The following is a 23,151-nucleotide window of genomic DNA, read 5'->3' as shown; positions in this document are numbered from 1 at the left end:
GGAATTTATTCATCAGTTGGGAAGCAACACCATGCCACAGCCCAGACTGCTGCAAATGTTGTAAATTTAGAAAAAAATGTTTGGGATGAAAAGTTTGAACTTGTAAAATGTTGCTGATCTAAGAGAGCTCCACAGACCCAGGATAATACTGCAAAAATGTTCGATCCATGGTCTGTGGTCATTTAGTTGGATTTAGCTGGTGCAGTGACGGGGTTGGGGAGGAAGGGAAGCGATAATTGGCTTCAAAGCCTCCGGATTAGGGAAAGAAAAAATTGACCATTATTCTCACTCCTGGTCACTATTGAATTAATTCTGCTAGAAGTGCATGCGTGTGGATGTCGGGTGAGAACCGGTTCAGGCTTGGTTGTAATGCCCGCCCGCCCCCAGTCAATTAGCTTGCTGACACTAGTTCTGCTCACATATAAATAATCGTCACTTGGGTGAGTAGATGCAGAATTTTGTGAGTAGCTGACTAGGTAGGGAGAGAGAGAAAAAACAATAGCAGGGTCAGTCTTATCTCTTAGTGATTGGTCCTCTGTGGCCATGAATGTAATCAAATTTTATGCATGCGGGTCATTTCAGTCAGGCACCGGTGACATATGCAACATCATGCAGAGCGCTGCGAGGGCCTGCATTCACCAGGTCACGGATGCCATATTCAGTGAGGCTTCTGCGTTCATCAACTTTGACATGTCCCCAGCGCAGCAAATGGAGAGGTCTAGCGCATTCCATAGGATCGCTGGCTTCCCCAAAGTGCTTGGGGCCGTTGATGGAACCAATATTGCATTGAAGGCACCGAATGATACACCTGTTACATTCGTAAACAGGAAGGGGTTTCATTCATCAAATGTGATGATCCTTTGTGATGCCCAACTGCGGATCCGGAATGTCAATGCAGATCACCGGGGAAGTGCTCATGATGCCTTCGTCCTCCGGCACTCAAACTTACATGACGTCCTCAGTAAATTGCGTCCAGGATCAGGATGGATATTAGGAGACAAAGGCTACCTGCTGAAACCGTGGCTGTTGATACCCTACCGCAGGACAAATAGTGATGCACAGGAAAGATATAACTGTGCACGTGCCAAATGGTGGAGAGGACAATCAGGGTGCTGAAATCACACTTCTGGTGCCTGGACTGGTCAGGGAGGACTTTGCAGTACTCACCTGTGAAAGTGGCAAGAGTTGTGGCAGTTGGTTGCACATTGTACAACTTTGCCCTGCGGGAAGGACTGACCCGTAACCCGGCAGACGAGATTCCAGCAGAAATGGACGACGTGAAGGATCCCAACACGGATGTCGCTGGGACCGTGCTTCGTGGGCCATCCGAGGAAGCTACGTCTGCAGGGGGCAGGGCAGCTAGAGAGCAGCTGGTGGCTCGTGTATTTGGACAGTGATGAGAGTGGCAAGAAGCCTCCTCCTTCCCCCTCCCCCAGGATGGCACACTATAGAACAGACAAGATTGAAAGCAAAACAGGTGGACTTTTATTGTAGTAGCAAAATACTCATTGCAAGACTTTTGAGGTAGTTATTGCTGAACTTTGTATAAACATGAGGTGCTCACTGCTAGACTTCGAATACAAATTGAGTTAACTAGTTATTTGCTACTATATAAACAGTTGTAATGTTAAAATGGTTGATGTTAATAAAAAAAGTTTAAAGTTAAAACTGACTTCAGACTATAACTTATGTACAGCAGAAACAAAATCAATTATAATACAAAGAATCATCCATAAATTTCAATAAATAATACAACACCAACATTTCAAGAATAGCGAACATCAAAAAAATAACCGATATGCCCCCTCGCATCCATGCCTGAGGGTCACTGTGTGAGAAAAAGGAGGTGGACTCTCCAAGAGGTGGCACCCTACTGCCTCCTGCGTCTTGCCCTTCCTCGTGACCTGACCCCTCTTGTGCCAAGGGCGTGACCTCTGTGTGTTATCTGTTGCCCATCAGCAGGCAATTCATAGCTGGGGGGCTGCTGTTCAAAGGCAGCATTAGAAGTTGCATCCGTTTGAGGCGAAGGCGTTGGCTTGTGGGCCTGCACTGTGTCTGCGCTGGGAGCCGGCAAGGGGGTTTCTCTGGGCATCATATGGGTGGCAGCTGAACCTGATCTATGCAACTCAAATACCTGTATAAGTGTCTGGCTAAGGTGACTTAAATTATCCTCCATACGGGAAAAATGATTTAAATTTGTCTGATTAATAAGGGCCAACTGATCACTAATGGCCTTCATAGAAAGGGTGAACTGAGTACACATGGTCTGATTATTAAGGGCCAATTGATCAGTAATGGTCTGGGTATTTATGGCCAACTGATTACACAGATTAATTCCAAAGTCCTTCATCTCCTGTCTCATGGAGGCAAGAGAGTCAAGGTATTTGTTATGCTGATCCACCAATGTTTGCCTCACTCCTTCAACAATGAAGTCCTCTTCCAGCTCAGGATCAATATGAGGCTGAGGTGTTCCCTGTCTTATTGCTGACGGGGGCACATCTATTGGAGATCCCTCAGCCTCCGACAGGTCTGACAGATCTATCACATTTCCTCCCACTGCCCCCGCGGCATCAGCTTGGCGGCTGCCTGTGAGAGGGCAGTCGTGTGTGTCTCGAGAGCCAGAGGGGCCAAGAGATGGAGAGGCAGTGATCTGAGCTTTGTCGCGGTCAAGTGCCCCCCCCACATCAGCACCCTGAAGGTGCAACGTGGGGGAAGGAGTGATGACGCCACTTCGCCTGCCCTCCCACCCAGGGTGTACACCCTCCTCTTCCTCTGGATGCCACCTCTGTTCTTCCTCCTCCTCCGCCTCACTTACCATGTCGACACCTTCTGCAGCCGCCGACTCACCGCCATCTGGACCCCATGCGTCCAAAGACAGCTGTCCACCTATGGGAAGGAAAAAAATAAACATTCACAATGGTGAAACATGTTCATCTGGCACATCACAGAAGCTCATACGCTGCATGTCCACATTCATCATTTTATCTTCTTTTCAGACCTTACAGCCAACAAACATGTTTTAAACATGTAGCTGGCCAAAGCAACAAAATGCGAGACTCACCTTTCCTCATTCCAATGTTTGATTGGGCACCAGACACTGAACTGCTACTGATGCCCAGCAGCTGACTGACCCTTTCTTCTTGCTCGCTCATCTCCTTTAGAAAGGCCACACCACCAACACCACCACCGGTCAACAAAAGCTCACGGGCATTATGTGCCATCTTACTCTATATAGACATGGAAAATAAATATTAGTTTTTGCTTCATTGTTGGTTATGAGAGAGATTAGTTGGGTGCTTTGAAGACAGGGTATAATTCACTAATTGCAATTTCACACCTCAAATCTGTGGAGTACAGATAAAACATCTTTACAAGCACTTAGTGAGGCCCGTCTCCAATGGCAATTGAATTTTGCGACCAGTTGGTTTTAGATTGAACCCTGACCACCCCACCCATAAACAAGCTCTTCTCTATTTATTGCATCAGTAACATTTTAAGAAATCTTAAATATAAAATTTCAAGTAACTGTACAAACCTTAGCAGATCGTGTTAAATCGTTCAGTTTTTTACGACATTGTTCTGCGCTCCGTGACACAGTGGAGTTAGCACTCACTGTCTTTGCCACCTCCTTCCACGCCAACAAGCTAGCTTTTCGTGGCGCCCTACACTTCATGTTCCCGATAAGCCACCTACGCTTCGCCTCCACCTCATCAAGGAGTATGTTGAGGTCATCTTCACTAAAGTTGTGACTCCTCTTCCTTTCATCTATCTTTTGCGCTGCCATCTTTTTTTCTGTAAGTAAGTGCAGGACTTTTTAAAAACAGTTAATTACTTTGAACACCTTTTTAAAAACTGTTAATTTTACTTTGCTCAGGTTTTTTCCAAACTGTCCATTATACTTTGCCATTTTATTAAAAGTTTTTAAAGATTATAAAGGTTTTAAAAAAAAATTCTGCAGTTACAATTAAGTTTAAAAGGTCATTTAAAAAGAAAGGAAGACTTTCATTTATATAGCGCCTTTCACGATGTCAGGGTGTCTCAAAACACTTTACAGCCAATGTAGTACTTTTGAAGTGTAATCACTGTTGTAATTTAGGAAATGCGCACAGTTTGCGCACAGCAAGCTCCCAAAAACAGCAATGTGATAATGACCAGATAATTTGTTTTTTTGTGATGTTGATTGAGGGATAAATATTGGCCAGGATGCCAGGAATAACTCCCCGGTGAAATAGTGCCATGGGATCTTTTACGTCTACCTGAGAGCGCAGATGAGGCCTCAGTTTAACGCCTCATCCGAAAGAGAGCTCTGAAAGAGCAGCGCCCCCCTCAATACTGCACTGGAGTGTCAGCCTTAATTTTTGTGCTCAAATTTCTGGAGTGGGATTTGAACCCACAACCTTCTAACTCAGATGCGAGTGTGCTACCAACTGAGCCACTGCTGACACGTTGAAACACTACTCACCTCTCTTTAAATTCCAAACTGATCTTGTGGGCGTGACTTATCCTCCTATTAGTTTTGTCAGATTTTGTGGGCATGTTTTGTATTGACGCCCCATATGATTGATGTTCGCAAGCTCATTAACCAACATTGCTCAGATCCGAGGGAGTCAATGTCATGCCATTGCTTCGCCACTGACCGTAAATTACGGGCCAATATGAAGAATTAAAATATTCTATTACTCCGCGACCGTTCCGAAGGCTATGTTGCCTGCCCGGTGCCAGGGTTAAGGATATCTCCTTGCGGCTGGAGAAGAATTTGGAGTGGGAGGGGGAGGATCCAGTTGTCGTGGTCCACGTAGGGACCAACGACATAGGTTGAACTAGGAATGAGGTGCTGCTGAGTGTTTGAGGAGCTAGGGTCCAAATTAAAATGCAGAGCCTCAAACTATCTCTCGATTGTTACTGGAGGCACGTGCAAATTGGCATAGGGACAAGCAGATCAGAGAGTTAAATGCGTAGCTCAAAGAGTCGTGTGGGAGGAAGGGGTTGTGATTCATGGCACCGGTACTGGGGAAAGAGGGAGCTGTTCTGTTGGGACGGGCTCCATTTAAACTGGGCCGGGACCAGTCTCCTGGCGAATCGAATAACTAGGTCTGTAGATAGGGCTTTAAACTAAAAAGGCGAGGGGGGGCTGGGGAAATTTAGAATCTAAAGAGAAAAGTCAAGGCAATGGAGCAGTGTAGCGATTTTGTTAAATATAAGCAGAGTGTGGCAGGAAAGGACAGAGAGTTTAACAGTAATAGTGCATCAGCAAATAAGATGAAAGCAGGGAATAATGGTAAAAAGTTAAAATTAAAGACTCTTTATCTGAAGGCATGAAGCATTCATAACAAGATAAACGAATTATTGGCACAAATAGAGATAAATGGGTTTGACCTAGTAGCCATTACAGAGACATGGGGGTAGATTTTGCCAAACCTGTCGGGAAGAAGGCGGGACTTCCACTTTCGGGTTTTTGACCCGCCTACTTCGACGTCTGGCCAATCCGCGCGATTTTCCCTTGATTGACCTTGTTGAGCCCGCCCAGCGGGCTCAGCGGGCCAATTAAGGGCCACCCGGCAACAGGTGACGTCACAGACTGAAATTTCATCTGTCAAGAGTTCTTGACAGATGAAATATCAGTGTCTCACAGCTGTTTGAAGCTGTCAAACACTGACACTCTGAGTTCTAAGCTGAGTCATTCTGCACAGACTCAGTTAGAACTCTCACCGGCACTCAAAGCTGAAGGCTGTCACTTTTGACAGATCGCAGCCGTTCAGCTTTCAGTTCCGACTGAGTGATGCGCTCCCGATGGCTACAGGAAGAAAGGCTGCTAAGGTAAGTACAGGTAAGTAAAAGTTCTTTACACACTTTAGACACACCAAACACCAAACCTTTACACTCATGCACCCATCACTCACCTGAGCGCCGACATCGCGACCCCTCCAACTCCTTCAACCCGATGGCCCGCCTGCTCTACCTGGCGTGGTTTGGAGCCGTCGGGAAACCCACACGAAACCCCTCAAAATAGGGATTAGGCTAAAAACTGCCTGTTAACTACCTGTTAACAGGCAGTTAATTGGCACTAATCCCTTCCCGCCTGGTTTCGGCGGGTCCCAGTGCGGGGCGGGTACCCACCGCCCCTGAAACTTACGTGGGGCGGGGTTTTGGGCAGGACCCCCAAATTCAGGATTCCCCCCCCCCCCCCCACATGCCTGAAACCCCGCCTGACGGTTCCCTGAAAATCTAGCTCCTGGTTACAAGGTGACCAAAGTTAGGAAGGAACTAAATACTCCAGGGTACTTGAAGTTTTGAAAAGAAAGGCAGAATGGAAAGGGGGGTGGGGTGGCAGGAGGTGGTAGCCCTGATAATAAAGGATGACAAATGGACAGTAGTGAGAAAGAATCTTGGCTCAGAAGATCAGGAAGTAGAATCACTATGGGTGGAGATAAGAAATAACAATGGGCAGAAAACACTGGTGGGAGTAGTTTATAGGCCCCCTAACAGTAGCTATCTCATTGGACAGAGTATTAATCAACAAATAACAGGAGCTTGTAACAATAATCATGCGGGACTTTAATCTTCATATAGACTGGGCAAATCAAATTGGCAAAGGTAGAATGGAGGATGAGTTCCTAACCGAAAGATGACATGCTGTCCCTCAACCTTACGTTGAGCTTTCGATTTCGCACTTTACAGACTTCTGGACTCAACATTGAGTTCCACAATTTCAGATCATAACCTCTGCCCCCATTTTTTTGGACAGCAGCTGTTGATGATTCTGCTATTCCCATTTTCACCTCTTCTAGACTCATCTTTTGTTCCGTCACTTGTCCCATCACCATCTCCTTTTGCTTTGTACAATCACACAGTTTGTCATTTAATCTCTCCTGCCTTCCACCCGATCACAGACTTTCCCTCTTGTTCTTTCCTCCCCTCCCCCCTTTCCCTGCTCCTGCACGAGCTTAAAACCTGTTATATCTCTAACTTTTTCCAGTTCTGACGAAAGGTCATTGACCTGAAACGTTAACTCTGTTTCTCTCTCCATTGATGCTACCTGACCCGCTGAGTATTTCCAGCATTTTCTGTTTTTATTTCAGATTTCCAGCATCCGCAGTATTTTGGGTTTTTTCACTTAGAAAATAATAATATGATTAGGCAGAGTCAACATGGTTTTATGAAAGGAAATCATGTTTAACAAATTTATTAAGAGTAACTAGCAGGGTAGATAATGGGGAACCAGTGGATGTAGTATATTTGGATTCCAAAAGGCATTCGGTAAGGTGCCACATAAAAGGTTGCTACTCAAGATAAGGGCTCATGGGTTGGGTTAATCTATTAGCATGGATAAAGAATTGGTTAACGGACAGAGAACAGAGAGTAGGGATAAATGGGTCATTTTCCGGTTGGCCGGCTGTAACTAGTGGGGTGCCACAAGGATCAGTGCTTGGGCTTCAGCTATTTACAATCTATATTAATAACTTAGATGAAGGGACCAAGTGTAATGTATCCAAGTTTGCTGATGATACAAAGCTAGGTGGGAAAGTAAGCTGTGAGGACACAAAGAGCCTGCAAACGGATATAGACAGGTTAAGTGAGTGGGCAATAAGGTGGCAGATGGAGTATAATGTGGAGTAATGTGAGGTTATTCACTTTGGTAGGGAGAATAGAAAAACAGAATATTTTTAAATGGTGAGAAACTGTTAAATATTGGTGTTCAGAGAGAATTAGATGCCCCTGTTCAGGAAACACAGAAAGCTAGCATGCAGATACAGCAGGCAATTCGGAAGGAAAATGGCATGTTGGCCTTTATTACAAGGGGGTTGGAGTATAAGAGTAAGGAAGTTTTGCTACAATTGTACAGGGCTTTGGTGAGACCACACCTGGAATACTGTACACAGTTTTGGTCTGCTTATCTGAGGAAGGATATACTTGCTTGCCTTTGAGGTGGTGCAACAAAGGTTTACTAGATTGATTCCTGGGATGAGAGGGCTGTTCTATGAGGAAAGATTGAGTAGATTGGGCCTATACTCTTTGGTGTTTAGTAGAATAAGAGGTGATCTCATTGAAACATATAAGATTCTGAGGGGGATTGACAGGGTAGATGCCGAAAGGTTGTTTCCCCTGGTTGGAGAGTCTAGAACTAACGGGACATAGTCTCAGGATAAGGGGGGTCAGCATTTTAAGACTGAGATGAGGAGGAAGTTCTTCACTCAGAGGGTTGTGAATGTTTGGAATTCTCTACCCAAAGGGCTGTGGATGCTCAGTCGTTGAGTATATTCAAGGCTGCGATAGATCAATTTTTGGACTGAAAGGGAATCAAGGGATATGGAAATCAGGCGGGAAAGTGGAGTTGGGGTGAAAGATCAGCCATGATCTTATTGAATGGGCGGAGCAGGCTTGAGGGGCCGTATGGCCTACTCCTGCTCCTAATTCTTATGTTAATATTCAAGACAGAGATCGATAGATTTTTGGATACTAAGGGACTCAAGGTATATGGGGATAGTGCTGGAAGGCAGAGTTGAGGTAGAAGATCAGCCATGATCTAATTGAATGGTGGAGCAGGCTCGTAGGGCCAAATGGCCTACTCCTGCTCCTATTTCTTGTGTTCTTGTATTAGGTGCTCCTCCACATCAAGATTACAAGCCTATCTCCCAGTTTAATACAGTCCATATATTTTACTTCAGAGTTTTTAAAAATCTCATTTAGGGGGAGAAATTCCCCATGAGGGCCATTTGGGGCACTAAGTCAAAAATGTTTGAAAAGTTAGCGCCAGGTGCTAACCTTTTCAAACATTTGAGAAATTCCCATTTTTTGCTCCAAGAGGGAAGTGGAGCGTTAAATCAAGCACACCACTTGCCTCTTGGGGCACAAGGTGGGGAATGTCTCGATCCGGGGCGATGTACTCAGTAGCGCCATGTGTGGCGCTGCCGCATTGCAGGGGCTCTTGCCTCAATTAAAGGGAAGGGCTCTCCGCTGCGAGCTCTGCATTGTTTTTGGCATCTGCTGGAGCACCGGGGTGGAGGAGTGCTGCGCTATCAGCCCGGCACTCAAGCTGAGTATCGGGCTGACTGATCGCGGCACTCAGCCCGCGTCCGGTGCTCAGAAGTTTTTTTTAAGATTCGGCAATTTTTTTCATGTCAGCTGGCCACCACACCTTTAAATGGCGCCCTGCAAGCGGCCGGCCTCACTGTTCGCGACCCCTGCAGCAGTCGGTAACATCGCCCGGCGCTGCTGTGGGGCCGAGGGGGAAGTTTTCTCCCGAGGCGCTACCAGGGCGCTGCGCCCGGAGATGACGTCATGATCTCCGGGTGCAGAAGATTGGGGCGATACCCAGTAGCACTGCTGCTAACGTGGGGAATTTCGCCCCCTTAGATTCTCTGAACTGTTATTTCATTATACCACTTTTGGTCTTTCATCTATGAGGTGGAGAGTGGGATAAATGGCCTGGATTGTAGATATTTCCTGCTCTTGCTGTTGTTCCATAATCAGTCACCAGTAGGTGGGCTGATTTCCTTTCCCTCCCACCTGTTTCAGGTGAATTTATCTGCCACTATAAAGCAGTGCATCTGGAGTTCAAGTGACATCTGAGACAAGAATTGGAACAGAGGCTCTTGGACTGAGCTGCGACACAGGAGCTGATAAACTGCCTACGAATAGTGAATATCTTAATAAAGGTCATATAGTCTGAGTGTTCAAGAGGTTCTAGGACATTAGAATAAATTTCTTGGTGGCAATTACAAAGATCATGATAACAAACATTCATTTTTGATATCTGGACAGAACTGTATTCATGTCAATAAAGCAAAATTAAAATATCACCATTTTTCACAGCAGAGTTTCAGACTCAAATAAACTGTTATTAGCTATACCATGTAAGCTAAATCATATTGTACATAAATGATACGCTATATTCTCCTACTGAATGTGGGGAAAAGAGAAATGCATCCTTCAACAGTCGGTAACATCGCCTGGTGCTGTTGCTCTGGGGGAGGGTTTAAACTAAAATGGCAGGGGATTGGGAACCTGAGCAGGGAGACAGAGGAAAGGGAAACAAGGATAAAAGCAAAAGATAGGAAGGAGAAAAGCAAAAGTGGCAGTCAGAGAAATCAACGGTTTAAATCAAATGTGGCCACAGTAAATAATAATTCTAATAGGTCTAAGAGCGTTAAAAAAACAAGCCTGAAGGCTTTGTGTCTTAATGCGAGGAGCATTCGTAATAAGGTAGATGAATTGGCTGCGCAAGTAGAGGTAAATGAATATGTTTGGTTGGGATTACGGAAACGTGGCTCAAGGATGACCAAGGCTGGGAACTCAACATCCAGGGGTATTCGATATTCAGGAAAGATAGGCAAAAAGGAAAGGGAGGTGGGGTAGCATTACTGGTTAAAGAAGGGATTAACACAATTGTAAGGAAGGATATTAGCTCTGATGATGTGGAATCTGTATGGGTAGAATTGAGAAATACCAAGGGGCAGAAAACATTAGTGGGAGTGGTATATAGACCTCCAAACAGTAAGGCGGAGGTTGGGGATGGCATTAAAAGGGAAATTAAAGAAGCGTGCAATAAGGGCACAGCAGTCATCATGGGTGACTTTAATCTACATATAGATTGGGCTAACCAAATTAGTAACAATACTGTGGAGGAGGAATTCCTGGAGTGTTTACGGGATGGTTTCCTGGACCAATATGTCGAGGAACCAACCAGAGATCAGCCCATCTTAGACTGGGTATTATGTAACGAGAAGGATTAATTAGCAATCTTGTTGTACGAGGCCCCTTGGGTCGGAGCGATCATAATATGATCGAATTCTTCATTAAGATGGAGAATGAAGTAGTTGACTCAGAGACTAAGGTCCTCAATTTAAATAAAGGAAACTACGATGGTCTGAGGAGCGAGTTGGGTAGGATTGATTGGGGAATGTCACTCAAAGGGTTGACGGTGGATAGGCAATGGCAAACATTCAAAGACCGAATGGATGAACTACAGAATTTGTTCATCCCAGTTTGGCATAAAAATAAAACAAAAAAGGTGACTCAACCATGGCTAACAAGGGAAATTAGGGATAGTATAAGATCGAAGGAGAGGACATATAAATTGGCCAGAAAAAGCAATAATCCTGAGGATTGGGAGCAGTTTAGGATTCAACAAAGGAGGACAAAGGAATTAATTAAGAAGGGGAAAATAGAATATGAGAGTAAGCTTTCAGGGAACATAAAAACTGACTGTAAAAGCTTTTATAGATATGTGAAGAGAAAAAGATTGGTGAAGTCAAGCGTAGGTCCCTTGCAGTCAGAAACAGGAATTTATAATGGGGAACAAAGAAATGGCAGACCAACTAAATACATATTTTGGTTCTGTCTTCACAAAGGAGGACACAAATAACCTCCCAGAGATGCCGGGGAACATAGGGTCTGATGAAAGGGTGGAACTGAAAGAAATCAGTATTTGCAGGGAAATGGTGTTAGGAAAATTGATGGGACTGAAGGCCGATAAATCCCCAGGGCCTGATAATCTACATCCTAGGGTACTTAAGGAAGTGGCCCTAGAAATAGTAGATGCATTGCTGGTCATCTTCCAGAACTCGATAGACTCTGGAACAGCCCCCATGGATTGGAGGGTAGCTAATGTTACCCCACTATTCAAAAAAGGTGGTAGAGAAAAAGCGGCGAATTATAGACCGGTAAGCCTGACATCGGTAGTGGGGAAAATGCTAGAGTCCATTATAAAAGATAGCAGAGCACTTGGAAAGCAGTGACAGGATCGGACAAAGTCAACATGGATTCACAAAAGGTAAATCGTGCTTGACTGATCTAGTGGAATTTTTTGAGGATGTAACTGGTAAAATAGATAAGGCAGAACCGGTGGATGTGGTGTATTTGGACTTTCAGAAGGCTTTCGATAAGGTCCCGCATAAGAGATTAGCGTGCAAAATTAAGGCACATGGGATTGGGGGCAAGGTATTGACTTGGATAGAGAACTGGTTGGCGGATAGAAAGCAAAGAGTTGGAATAAACGGGTTGTTTTCCGAGTGGCAAGCAGTGACTAGTGGGGTACCGCAAGGATCGGTCCTAGGACCCCAGCTGTTCACAATATATATTAATGATCTGGACGAGGGAATTGGATGTAATATCTCCAAATTTGCAGACGACACAAAGCTGGGTGGGAGGGTATGCTGTGAGGAGGATGTCGCAAAACTCCAATACGATTTGGACAGGTTGGGTGATTAGGCAGAAACATGGCAAATGCACTACAGGAAACTTTGTGTTATCCGGAGGCGAACCATCCGGCAAGCTCAAGCCACCGGCAAAAATCAGGAGCCGTTTTTTATTCTTTTCGTTTCTTTTCTTTGCTTTTTTTGAACAGTGAAGCTCTGCAACAGCTTCAGCTAGAGACGCTACAGAGACGCTTGCCGACTGTTTAGAGGCTGTAAGCAACAGGGTTTGTTGATTCATACGGAGATGCATCTTTCAACATTAGCTCTGGAGTGTACGGCAGTTTTGAGGGAACGGCAGCAGCTCGGTCCCGTCGATGCCGGATAGCACAAAGTTTCCTGTATAATGTGGATAAATGTGAGGTTATCCACTTTGGTGGCAAAAACAGGAAGGCAGACTATTATTTGAATGGCAATAGATTGGGAGAAGGGGAAGTGCAAAGAGACCTGGGTGTTCTTGTGCACCAGACGCTGAAGGTAAGCATGCAGGTGCAGCAGGCGGTTAAGAAGGCAAATGGTATGTTGGCCTTCGTAGCAAGAGGGTTTGAGTACAGGAACAAGGATGTCTTGCTGCAGTTGTACAGGGCCTTGGTGAGACCGCACCTTGAGTATTGTGTGCAGTTTTGGTCGCCTTATCTGAGGAAGGACGTTCTGGCCATGGAAAGAGTGCAGCAAAGATTCACCAGGCTGATACCTGGGATGGCAGGAATGACGTATGAGGAGAGATTGTGTCGATTGGGCTTATACTCACTGGAGTTTAGAAGATTGAGAGGGGATCTCATCGAAACCTATAAAATTCTGTCAGGCCTGGACAGACTAGATGCAGGAGGGATGTTTCCAATGGCTGGGGAGTCCAGAACCAGGGGTCATAGTCTAAGGATAAGGGGTAAGCCATTTAGGACTGAAATGAGGAGGAATTTCTTCACCCAGAGTGGTGAACCTGTGGAATTCTCTGCCACAGAGGGCGGTGGAGGCCAGTTCATTAAATATATTCAAGAAGGAGTTGGATATATTTCTTAAGGCTAAAGGGATATGGGGAGAAGGCAGGGGCAGGGTACTTAATTTGGATGATCAGCCATGATCTCATTGAATGGCGGAGCAGGCTCGAGGGGCCGAATGGCCTACTCCTGCTCCTATCTTCTATGTCTATGTTTCAAGGTAGTAATCTGCTGCACTACAGTGCAGTACTTAGAAACATAGAAAAATAGGAGCAGGAGTAGGCCATTCGGGCCTTCGAGCCTGCTCCGTCATTCAATATGATCATGGCTGATTCTCTATCTCAATACCATATTCCCGCTCTCTCCCCATACCCCTTGACGCCTTTTGTGTTACAGCCAACAAAATGTTTTAAACAAGCAGCTGGCCAAAGCAACAATGCGAGACTCACCTTCCCTCACTCCAATGTCTGACTGGGCACCAGACACTGAACTGCTACTGATGCCCACCAGCTGACTGGCCCTTTTTTCCTGCTTGCTTATCTCCTTTAGAAAGGTCACACCACCATCGGCCATAGAACGCTCACGGGCATCATGTGCCATCTTTACTCTATATAGACATGGAAAATAAATATTAGTTTTTGCTTCATTGTTGGTTATGAGAGAGATTAGTTGGGTGCTTTGAAGACAGGGTATAATTCACTAATTGCAATTTCCCACCTCAAATCTGTGTAGTACAGATAAAAGATCTTTACAAGCATTAGTGAGGCCCGTTTCCAATGGCAATTGAATTTTACGACCAGTTGACTTTTGATTGAACCCTGACCACCCCACCCATAAACAAGCTCTTCTCTATTCATTGCATCAGTAACATTTTAAGAAATCTTAAATTTCAAATAACTGTACCTTAGCAGATCGTGTTAAATCACTCAGTTTTTTACGCTCCGTGGCACAGTGGAGTTAGCACTCACAGCCTCTGCCACCTCATTCCACGCCAACAAGCTAGCTTTTCGTGGCGCCCTACACTTCATGTTCCCGATAAGCTGCCTACGCTTTGCCTCCACCTCATCGAGGAGTATGTTGAGGCCGTCTTCACTAAAGTTGTGACACCTCTTCCTCTCATCTATCTTTTGCGCTGCCATCTTTTTTTCTGTAAGTAAGTGCAGGACTTTTTAAAAACTGTTAATTACTTTGCACACCTTTTTAAAAACTTACTTTTACTTTGCTCAGCTTTTTACAAACTGTCCATTATACTTGGCCATTTTATTAAAAGTTTAAAAAAATTTGTAAAAGATTTAAAAATTTTCTCTGCAGTTACAATTAAGTTTAAAAGGTTATTTAAAAAGAAAGGAAGAAAGACATGCATTTATCTAGCACCTTTCACAACCTCCAGACACCCCAAAGTGCTTTACACCAATGAAGTACTTTTGAAGTGTAGTCAATGTGGTAATGTAGAAAACATAGGAACATGAGTAGGCCATTGAGCCCCTCGAGCCTGTTCACCATTCAATGAGATCATGGCTGATCTGTGACCTAACTCCACGTACCTGGTTTTGGCCCATATCGCTTAATACCTTTGGTTAACAAAAAGCTATCAATCTCAGATTTAAAATTAACAGTTGATCTAGCATCAATTGCCGTTTGCGGAAGAGTGTTCCAAACTTCTACCACCCTTTGTGTGTTGAAGTGTTTCCTAATTTCACTCCTGAAAAGTCTGGTTCTAATTTTTAGACTATGCCCCCTAGTCCTAGAATCCCCAACCAGCAGAAATAGTTTCTCTCTATCTACCCTATCTGTTCCCCTTAATATCTTGAAAACTTCAATCAGATCACCCTTTAACCTTCTAAAATCTAGGGAATATAACCCTAATTTGTGTAAGCTCTCCTCGTAACTTAACCCTTGAAGTCCAGGTATCTTTCTGGTAAACCTACGCTGCACTCCCTCCAAGGCCTATATATCCTTCCTACGGTGTGGTGCCCAGAACTGCTCACAGTACTCCAAGTGTGGTCTAACCAGGGCTTTGTATAGCTGCAGCATAACCTCTACCCCCTTGTATTCTAGTCCTCTAGATATAAAGGCCAGCATTTCATTAGCCTATTTAATTATTTTCTGTATCTGTTCATGACATTTTAATGATCTATGTACCTGGACCCCCAAATCTCTTTGGACCTCCACTGTTTTTAGCTTTTCACCATTTAGAAAGTACCCTGCTCTATCCTTTTTAGGTCCAAAGTGGATGACCTCACATTTGCCTACATTGAAATCCATTTGCCACAGTTTTGCCCATTCACTTAAGCTGTCGATATTCCTTTGTAATTTTATGCTTTCATCTACACTGCCGCTTATCTTGGATATATGACTTCCTATGCCATCATTTAAGTTGTTAATAAATACTGTGAATAGTTGAGGCCCCAACACAGATCCCTGTGGGACACCACTAGTCACATCCTGCCAATTTGAGTACCTACCCATTACCCCTACTGCCTGTCTCCTGCCGCTCAGCCAATTTCCTAACCAGGTTAATAATTTGCCTTCAATTACATGGGCTTCTACCTTAGTTAACAGTCTCTTATGTGGGACTTTATCAAATGCCTTCTGGAAGTCCATATAAATAACATCCATAGACATTCCGCTGTCCACTACTTTAGTCACCTCCTCAAAAAATTCAATCAAGTTTGTCAGGCATGACTTACCTTTCACAAATCCATGCTGGCTCTCGCTGATCAACTGAAAATTTTCGAGGTGTTCAGTCACCCTTTCCTTAAATATAGACTCTAGTAATTTCCCGACAACAGATGTTAGGCTAACTGGTCTATAATTCCCTGGTTTCCCTCTCTCGGCATTCTTAAATAGCAGTGACATGCGCAATTTTCCAATCTAAAGGAACAGTTCCTGAATCTTAAGAACTTTGGAAGATTATAGTTAGGGCATCTGCAATGTGCTCTCCTACTTCCTTTAAAACCCTGGGATGGAAACCATCGGGTCCTGGGGATCTGTCACTCTTTAGTGCCATTATTTTCTTCATTACTGTTGTTTTACTTGCGTTAATTTTATTGAGTCCCCGTCCCTGATTTAATATTAGTTTCCTTGGGATCTCTGGCATACTATCCTCTTCCTCTACAGTAAATAGTGACTCAAAGTAATTATTCAACATGTCCGCCATTTCTTTATTATCATTGACAATATCACCGCTTTCAGTTTTTAAGGGGCCAACATTGCTCCTGACTACCCTCTTTTTCCTAATATAATTGTAAAAATTCTTTGTGTTGATTTTGATATCCCCGGCATGGCTTACGTGTCAGCCATGGCTCAGTTGGTCGCACTCTCACCGCTGAGTCAGAGGCTGTGGGTTCACTCCAGAGACTTGAGCACAAAAATCTAGACCAACACGCCAGTGCAGTACTGAGGGGGTGCTGCACTGCCGGAGGTGCTGTCTTTCGGATGAGACATTAAACCGAGGCCCTGTCTACTCTCGCAGGTGGATGTAAAAGATAAGATCCCATGGCACTATTTCGAAGACAAGCAGGGAAGTTATCCCCAGTGTCCTAGCCAATATTTATCCCTCAATCAACATCACAAAAGAAACAGATTATTTGGTCATTATCACATTTATATTCGTGGGAGCTTGCTGTTTGCAAATTGGCTGCTACATTTCCTACATTACAACAGCAACTACACTTCAAAAGTACTTCATTGGCGGTAAAGCACTTTGAGACATCCTGAGGTTGTGAAAGGCGCTATATAAATGCAAGTCTTTCTTTCTTTTAACACTGTATTCCCTCACACGGCGAGGTCGTGATCTTAGCTGTGCTGCCTAGGTCAAGTGTCAACCAGAGGTCAAGTTTCTTTTGCTGCAGAATGAGAGCGTTACTCCAGGCTGCACTTGTACACTTGCCAGCAGGTGATTTCAGACCAGCATTGGCTACAGGCTTGGAAGCAGGTCGATTATCTCCCCTTCTGCCTGCAGACAGTGCATGGTGCACTGAGAACAATAGAAATATTTATGGAAATTCCCCTGCTCATGATAGTAGACCAAAGCTTTTTAAGTACACAAACATGTTGTGCACAATTTTTTTTCTCAAACTTTAAAAAAAATCTTTTCAGTTCCATTTTACTATAAAAACAAAATAGCCTCAATCAAGATGAAGTAGCTGGGGGGGGGGGGGGAGGGGGCGCAGAACGCAAGAGAGGAATCAGGCTGTTTTCTTTAAAAAAAATCTTGTTGATGAAACTGCTCTGCAGCAGAAACATTGCGAAAGAACAAATAGAAGTTAAAAAATGATTTGGCTGCTTTGTGTTACTGCCCAACTGGAGTCTCACCTTGTTTCCCAGATGGGTATGCTACACTGACAAGATGTATTTGGCAGATGCTGGGTGTTTCCGGCATTTTTTGTTTTTGTTTGTTTTTTTACATTTGGTTAACACTGCAACTGCCTAGAGATGAGGTGGAGGTTGAAGGCATCAATAAAGTTAGGGTGGCAGGCCTATTATTAAAAGATATGGGCCCGGAATTTGCGGTGGGTAATAACAACGAACAGCGTTTGCTGTTATTACCCCACTGAAACTGACTGTAACTTCAGGATGTAGCGCATGTGCATCCTAATGCAAAAATCCTGAAGTTGCGGTCAGTCATTTACTGCTCCGACACTGGCTGGGCTGCGCTGCGCCCACCCCTCCCCTCATAGCCAGCAATCAGTGAAACTGATGAAAACTTGGGCTTTTCCGTGGTAATGTCGCTGTTAAATACCCCATTAAAAGTTAGACCTTGTTGGATTAGGTGTAACTGGGGTTTTAAAAGCGTACTGGCTGCTAAACAAAACTCATTTTAATTTTGTGGAGTGTCAACTTTCTCCATTATAATAAAAATTACAATTTATAAGAAACTTTAAAAAAATTTGTATTTTTTAAAAAGTTTGTTCGTATTTATTTCAGGTTTACCTTTTCCCCATGTGAGGGCCCCAATCATTTGTAAAAAAGCAGAATAAAGAAACTTCTTCACTTCCTGCGTCCCTGTCTGTGAGAATTCTGCATTTTGATTGGCTGCTTAGACAGTTTGTTGACGTCACAGCAGATCGCGCTACGGGAGTCCCATTAAATTACGCTGATCTCAACTGCACGCCGAAAAAGGCAAACTTCTCGCCACAGAGATCGCGAGATCTTTGTGGGCAGCTTTCTTCGGGGCCAGCGGCGAACGCTTTGGCTTCGCCGCTGAACGCAAACTCCAGGCCATTAAGACGACACATGCTGTAAAACAGGAACAACAGCTTGCATAAGTAGTGCATTCCACATACAAACAAAATGCAGAATGTTTTAACAAGGTGGAGAGGCGAATATCCAGCAGGAAGAGGAAATTGAGGGGAGGAGCAAGAGGCCAAAGGCATAGTTGACGAGATGGGTGTTTGTAGGCTTCTGTAGGCAGGGAAAGAGGAAGTAAGGCAACTAAGTTTCAGGAAAGAATACCAGAAGGGAGGTAATGATTATCCTGCGATAGTGGAGTGGAGAAGAAACACCAGTCCAGAATCAGAGGAGCGGCATGTATGGCTGAAGAAGATTGCTTTAAAAACAATAAACGTACGAGGAATGAGGGCACATTAAATTAGCATTTACAATACGGCTTAGCTAAACAGAAACATAACCAAGAGAGAGGCTGCTGAAGATAACCCTTTGGCGGGGAAATCGGAGCAATCAACTTTCAAATCTCATAATCAATTCAAAAGCAATTTTCTAACTTATTGTGAGTTATTAATCAGGAGCAAGAATTTCCTCAACTACTCACTCAAGAATAACGGGTAACCCACACACTGCAGGGACAGCCAGCCGTCAAAAAAGAATGACAGATGTCGAAATGCCACCGTCCAGCCACACGAGACGCACAACGCGTTTGCGTATGAGCGGGGAGGTTTGTCCCTCGCGAGGTGCGGTCGGGCGGTGTTGCCGGTCACTGGCAGTGATGCCGAGCAGCGCTTGAGGCGCGGGGATCTGGCCCGGGGGAAACGGTCGCTTTTCTGTGTCGCGCCCCCCACCCTGAATTATGGCGGAGCCAACCGAGTCGTTGAGGTGCTTCCGCGACGACCACTTCGAAGAAAAATTTCGCGACGAGGATGTGGTGACGGTAACTTCGGTGGAGCAGGTGAGAGGGAGCGGGAGTGAGGAGGTGGGGGCAGGCAGGCCGCGTCACGTCGCGTCGCCCGGCCGCGCGGGATTCTGGGAGTTGGAGTTGGCGCGCGGCGCAACGGCCGCCTGCTCGCGGAGCGCAGAACTACAACTCCCAGCACCCCCCGCGGCACCAGCCCGCAGCCCCGCCAAAGACGGTGAGCCGCAGATAGGATAAAGGGAGGGAGGGAGGAGGCGGAGATTGGTCTTTTGAATGGTGGGGAGAGAGAAGGAGGAACGAGAGGGTAGCAAAGCAACGGGGGTAACTGAAGGACGACCTCAGAGGGTGGCGTGGCAGGCAATGCGCAGGAAGTAGTTTGGGGAGCTAGGATGTGGGCTGCACACATGGCTGGTGAAGATAAAATGGAGCAGGAAGGGAGTTCTGGATTAATTAGTTTATGGAGGGTGGGAGAGGCCAGCATTTGAGAAATCTGCCCGCCCCAAGCAGTTATATTGCTGTAAATATTTGTTAAAATGTTACTTTTGTTTATAATTGACACTATCTGGACTGTGGGTTCAGCTTGTTGATCAAAGTGCTATTGGATAACCGCAAAATGTAATGTGTTTCTATTTAAAGGAATTAACTTATTGCATATTGGCTAAAATATCTCAGAAGTTGGGCCAAGAGTTTCCAAGGTGTGCACTTCTGTTTGTTAGAAGTTATGAATGTTTCTTTTGTTTTGGCTTATTCATAAATGAGGAAAAGCGAGAAAATATTGTGGGTAGATGGAATTTAGAGAGCAGAAAATAGGATTGTAATCGTGCCAAACGAAAAAGATGGTCTCCTGGTGCTGAATAAATGTCCCTTACCACACTTGGATAGTTTTGGTCTCCCTCTCAACTTAATGGAATGTAGAAGAGATGAATGAAATGTGCTTAAGTTTTGCTCTTCCTTCCCTGTCCCCCTTTTCTCTTACCCCTCCTGAAGATGGAATGTTTTTTTTTGGATGCTGGCATTCTGTGACCCCAGATATTGAAAGTTGGCAGGCAGTTTATTTATGGGGAAGCAATGTTGCAGTTAAGCTCAATCTTGTCTTCCACACACATGTACTTTTTCAGGAAAGGGACTGTTGGCAATTCCACCCCCTCCCCCAGCTTGGGGTTACCAAAGCAAATTATTGTTATACTGCTGGCCAGTTGAGAGTTAACTTAGCACAGAGCAGGGGTCAAATGCAGAATCTCCATGCCTGTAAGCTTCAGAATCAGAGCACATGGTGAACTGCTGGAAAGTCCATTGCTTTTGAGTCACACACATGTTTGACTACTTTCCTGCACCATACAGTCTGGCCAGATGAGATTAATCTGGCCTTTCCCAGTTCTATATGTAATTACACAATAATCTTGGATACTTTTCACAGAATCACAGAAACCCCACAGTGCAGATAGAGGCCATTTCGGCCCATCGAGCCTGCACCGACACATATCCCACCCAATCCCCGTAACCCCACGTATTTAATCCCCCTAACACTAAGGGTCAATTTATCATAGCCAATCAACCTAACCCGCACATCTTTGGACTGTGGGAGGAAACCGGAGCACCCGGAGGAAACCCACGCAAACACGGGGAGAATGTGCAAACTCCACACAGACAGTCGCCCGAGGCCGGATTTGAACCCGGGTCCCTGGCGCTGTGAGGCAACAGTGCTAACCACTATGCCACCGTGCTGAATATATTGAAGATGAATAGTTCCTTGTAATTGTTTTTATATGTTCATTTTCAGAGGACTGATTTTAAAGTTGACCTTTGCTTAAGTAACTCATCACTAAATTGGCAGTGATAAAAGTAAACATAATTGTATAAATATACTAAGGCTAAAATTAGACCTGCTAATGCGCTGTCTCCTAGTTGTAGTTCTCTGAATAAAAATTATAGTTCTTGGAATAAAAATTATATATATTTAAGTTGTTATAAAAACGCCCACTGGAAGTTTTTTTTAAAGTGAATTTCAACAATTGTACTTGGACAACATCTTTCACGTAACCCGGGCTCTTGTATCTTTGTTGATGGGAAGTTATCTCTCTTCCCACTATGTTGCAAGCAAAGTCTTGCAAAGCTCCACCTCATCTAGTTTAGAAATGTTAATTTTATTTTGTGTAAAATGTTATAGATTTGATGATTGCAGTGTGTGTTGATGGTATGTCAGAGTGGGGATTCTATCCCACCCAGAGCTGGTGCCCAGCAGTAGTTCTATTTCTTTTGGACTGACCTGTTTTTACATTTTCCAATTAGTACTTTTTAAAAATCTTGTGCAACTTAATCTCTGGCCAAAAGGGTGAACACTTGACTGGTTTGTTGGCATCAGTGCTGCTGTTTATCTGCCTGTTGGGAAGTACGGAAGAACACTTGAAATGCTTACATTGTAAAATGACTGTAGTCAGCCTTCCGTCTGATGAACTGGGAATTCCATGAATATGGTTTCACAGACATACACCTGTGCTTAATCACGCCATGTTCCAGCTTTTGGGTCACCTTGGGTGTATTCTGTTTGGGTGCGGTGGGGCGGAGTAAATAATCTTTCAAAATCCAGAAGAAAACAATTTTTTGCTTTGAAAATGCTTCCTGTTGTGAAAGTTAGAATCCATGAACACAGTTCCTCTGCAAATAACAATTCCTGTGATGTATACCAACTGTACCTCCTTCAAAAAAAAGTCTAAAATACAGTGCTTTTAATAAAAAGTACCACATAGAAGGCTGGTTAACAAAATTGAGGCTCACGGAATAGGTGGGTCAGTGGCAGCTTGGTTAAGGAATTGGCATAAGGACAGAAAACAGCGAGTTGTGGGAAATGGCTGTTTTTCAGACTAGAGGATGGTAGACAGTGGTGTTCCCCAAGGGTCAGTGTTGGGGCCACTGCTTTTTTTGATATATATAAATGACCTGGACATTGGAATACAGCGAAGAATTTCTAGATGACATCAAACTTGGGGGTGTGGCAAACAGTGATGATACCAATCGACTGCAACAGGATATAGAAAGGCTAGCAGAATGGGTAGACAAGTGGCAGGTGGAATTTAATACAGAGAAGTGTGAGGTGATGCATTTTGGCAGAAGGAACAGGGAGAGGCAATATACACTTAATGGCACAGTTTAAAGAGTGTGCAGGGACTGAGGGACCTGGGAGTTAATGTGTATAGGTCCCTGAAGGTGGCAGGACATAGAGTGGTTAGCAAAGCATATGGGATCTCGGGCTTCATAAATAGAGGTATTGAGTACAAAAGTAGAGAAATTATGCAGAACCTTTATAAAACGCTGGTTAGGCCACAACTGGAGTATTGCGTCCAATTTTGGTCACCACACTTTAGGAAGGATGTGAAGGCCCTTGAGAGGGTGCAGAGGAGATTTACCAGAATGGTTCCAGGGATGTTAGCAGCAAGGACAGGTTGGAGAAGCTGGATTTGTTTTCATTAGAGCAAAGGAGGTTGCGGGGTGATTTGATAGAGGTGTACAAGATTGACAGGTTTGGATAGGCTAGACGGGGAAAGGCTGTTCCCACTAGTTGATGGTACCAGGACTAGGGGACACAGATTTAAGGTTTTGGGCAAGAGATACAGGGAGGATGTGAGAAACATTTTTATGCAGCGAGTGGTGAGGACCTGGAACTCGCTGCCGACGGAAGTGGTGGAAGAGGACACACTCAATGTTTTCAAGGGGAGACTGGATAGGCACTTGAGGGAAATCAACTTGCAGGGCTGCGGGGAATGGGACTGACTGGATTGCTCTACAGAGAGCCGGCATGGACTTGATTGGCTGAATGGCCTCCTTCTGTGCCGATATGACTCTATGCTAACACAAAACGTGTCACGGTCATGGAACGTGTGACACATAACTTGGGTAAGTGAGTTGTACCACAGGTTTATTTTTTCCTGAA

The 23,151-nt window shown here is 44.5% G+C and overlaps 2 protein-coding genes across 9 annotated transcripts in view; one reads left to right on the top strand and one right to left on the bottom strand.

The window, feature by feature from the left end:
* Nucleotides 1-1,462: 1,462 nt before the first annotated feature.
* Nucleotides 1,463-18,994, bottom strand: LOC147109525 (uncharacterized). 3 transcript variants are annotated; one of them, XM_086003557.1, is made up of 6 exons: nucleotides 18,906-18,993; nucleotides 14,036-14,279; nucleotides 13,582-13,739; nucleotides 3,536-3,792; nucleotides 3,062-3,227; nucleotides 1,463-2,886 (listed from the first exon to the last, which is right to left on the bottom strand). In XM_086003557.1, exons 3-6 carry the CDS (start codon nucleotides 13,730-13,732, stop codon nucleotides 1,871-1,873), a joined length of 1,590 nt encoding a protein of 529 aa, XP_085859683.1. In that variant the 5' UTR covers nucleotides 13,733-13,739; nucleotides 14,036-14,279; nucleotides 18,906-18,993; the 3' UTR covers nucleotides 1,463-1,870. The 3 variants fall into 3 exon arrangements, with proteins under 3 accessions (XP_085859683.1, XP_085859682.1, XP_085859681.1); XM_086003556.1 differs by lacking the exon at nucleotides 14,036-14,279 and having other exon boundaries at nucleotides 18,906-18,994; XM_086003555.1 differs by lacking the exons at nucleotides 14,036-14,279; nucleotides 18,906-18,993 and adding an exon at nucleotides 18,068-18,750.
* A 131-nt stretch (nucleotides 18,995-19,125) lies between these two features.
* Nucleotides 19,126-23,151, top strand: part of fntb (farnesyltransferase, CAAX box, subunit beta) — a 120,461-nt gene continuing 116,435 nt past the window's right edge. The window contains exon 1 of one of the 6 annotated variants that reach the window (XM_086003558.1): nucleotides 19,126-19,259. In XM_086003558.1, the coding sequence (XP_085859684.1) occupies nucleotides 19,161-19,259 (99 nt within the window). In that variant the 5' untranslated portion in view covers nucleotides 19,126-19,160. Of the gene's footprint in view, nucleotides 19,260-21,412; nucleotides 23,115-23,151 lie in introns of those variants that run through there. The other 5 variants (XM_086003559.1, XM_086003561.1, XM_086003560.1 and 2 more) reach the window with 5 other exon arrangements.

This window comes from Somniosus microcephalus, chromosome 12, assembly GCF_052327205.1.
Source record: "Somniosus microcephalus isolate GS21.2 chromosome 12, FLI_Smic_1.0, whole genome shotgun sequence".
NCBI lineage: Eukaryota > Metazoa > Chordata > Chondrichthyes > Squaliformes > Somniosidae > Somniosus > Somniosus microcephalus.
Note: the sequence above shows the minus strand (reverse complement) of the source record. Positions and strands in the feature narration are given on the sequence as shown.

Coding starts and splice junctions, on each gene's coding strand:
- LOC147109525 (XM_086003555.1), bottom strand. Junction 3,793..13,581: donor AGACATTGGAGTGAGGGAAG/GTGAGTCTCGCA, acceptor ACTTACTTACAG/AAAAAAAGATGGCAGCGCAA. Junction 2,887..3,061: donor AAACATTGGAATGAGGAAAG/GTGAGTCTCGCA, acceptor TCCTTCCCATAG/GTGGACAGCTGTCTTTGGAC.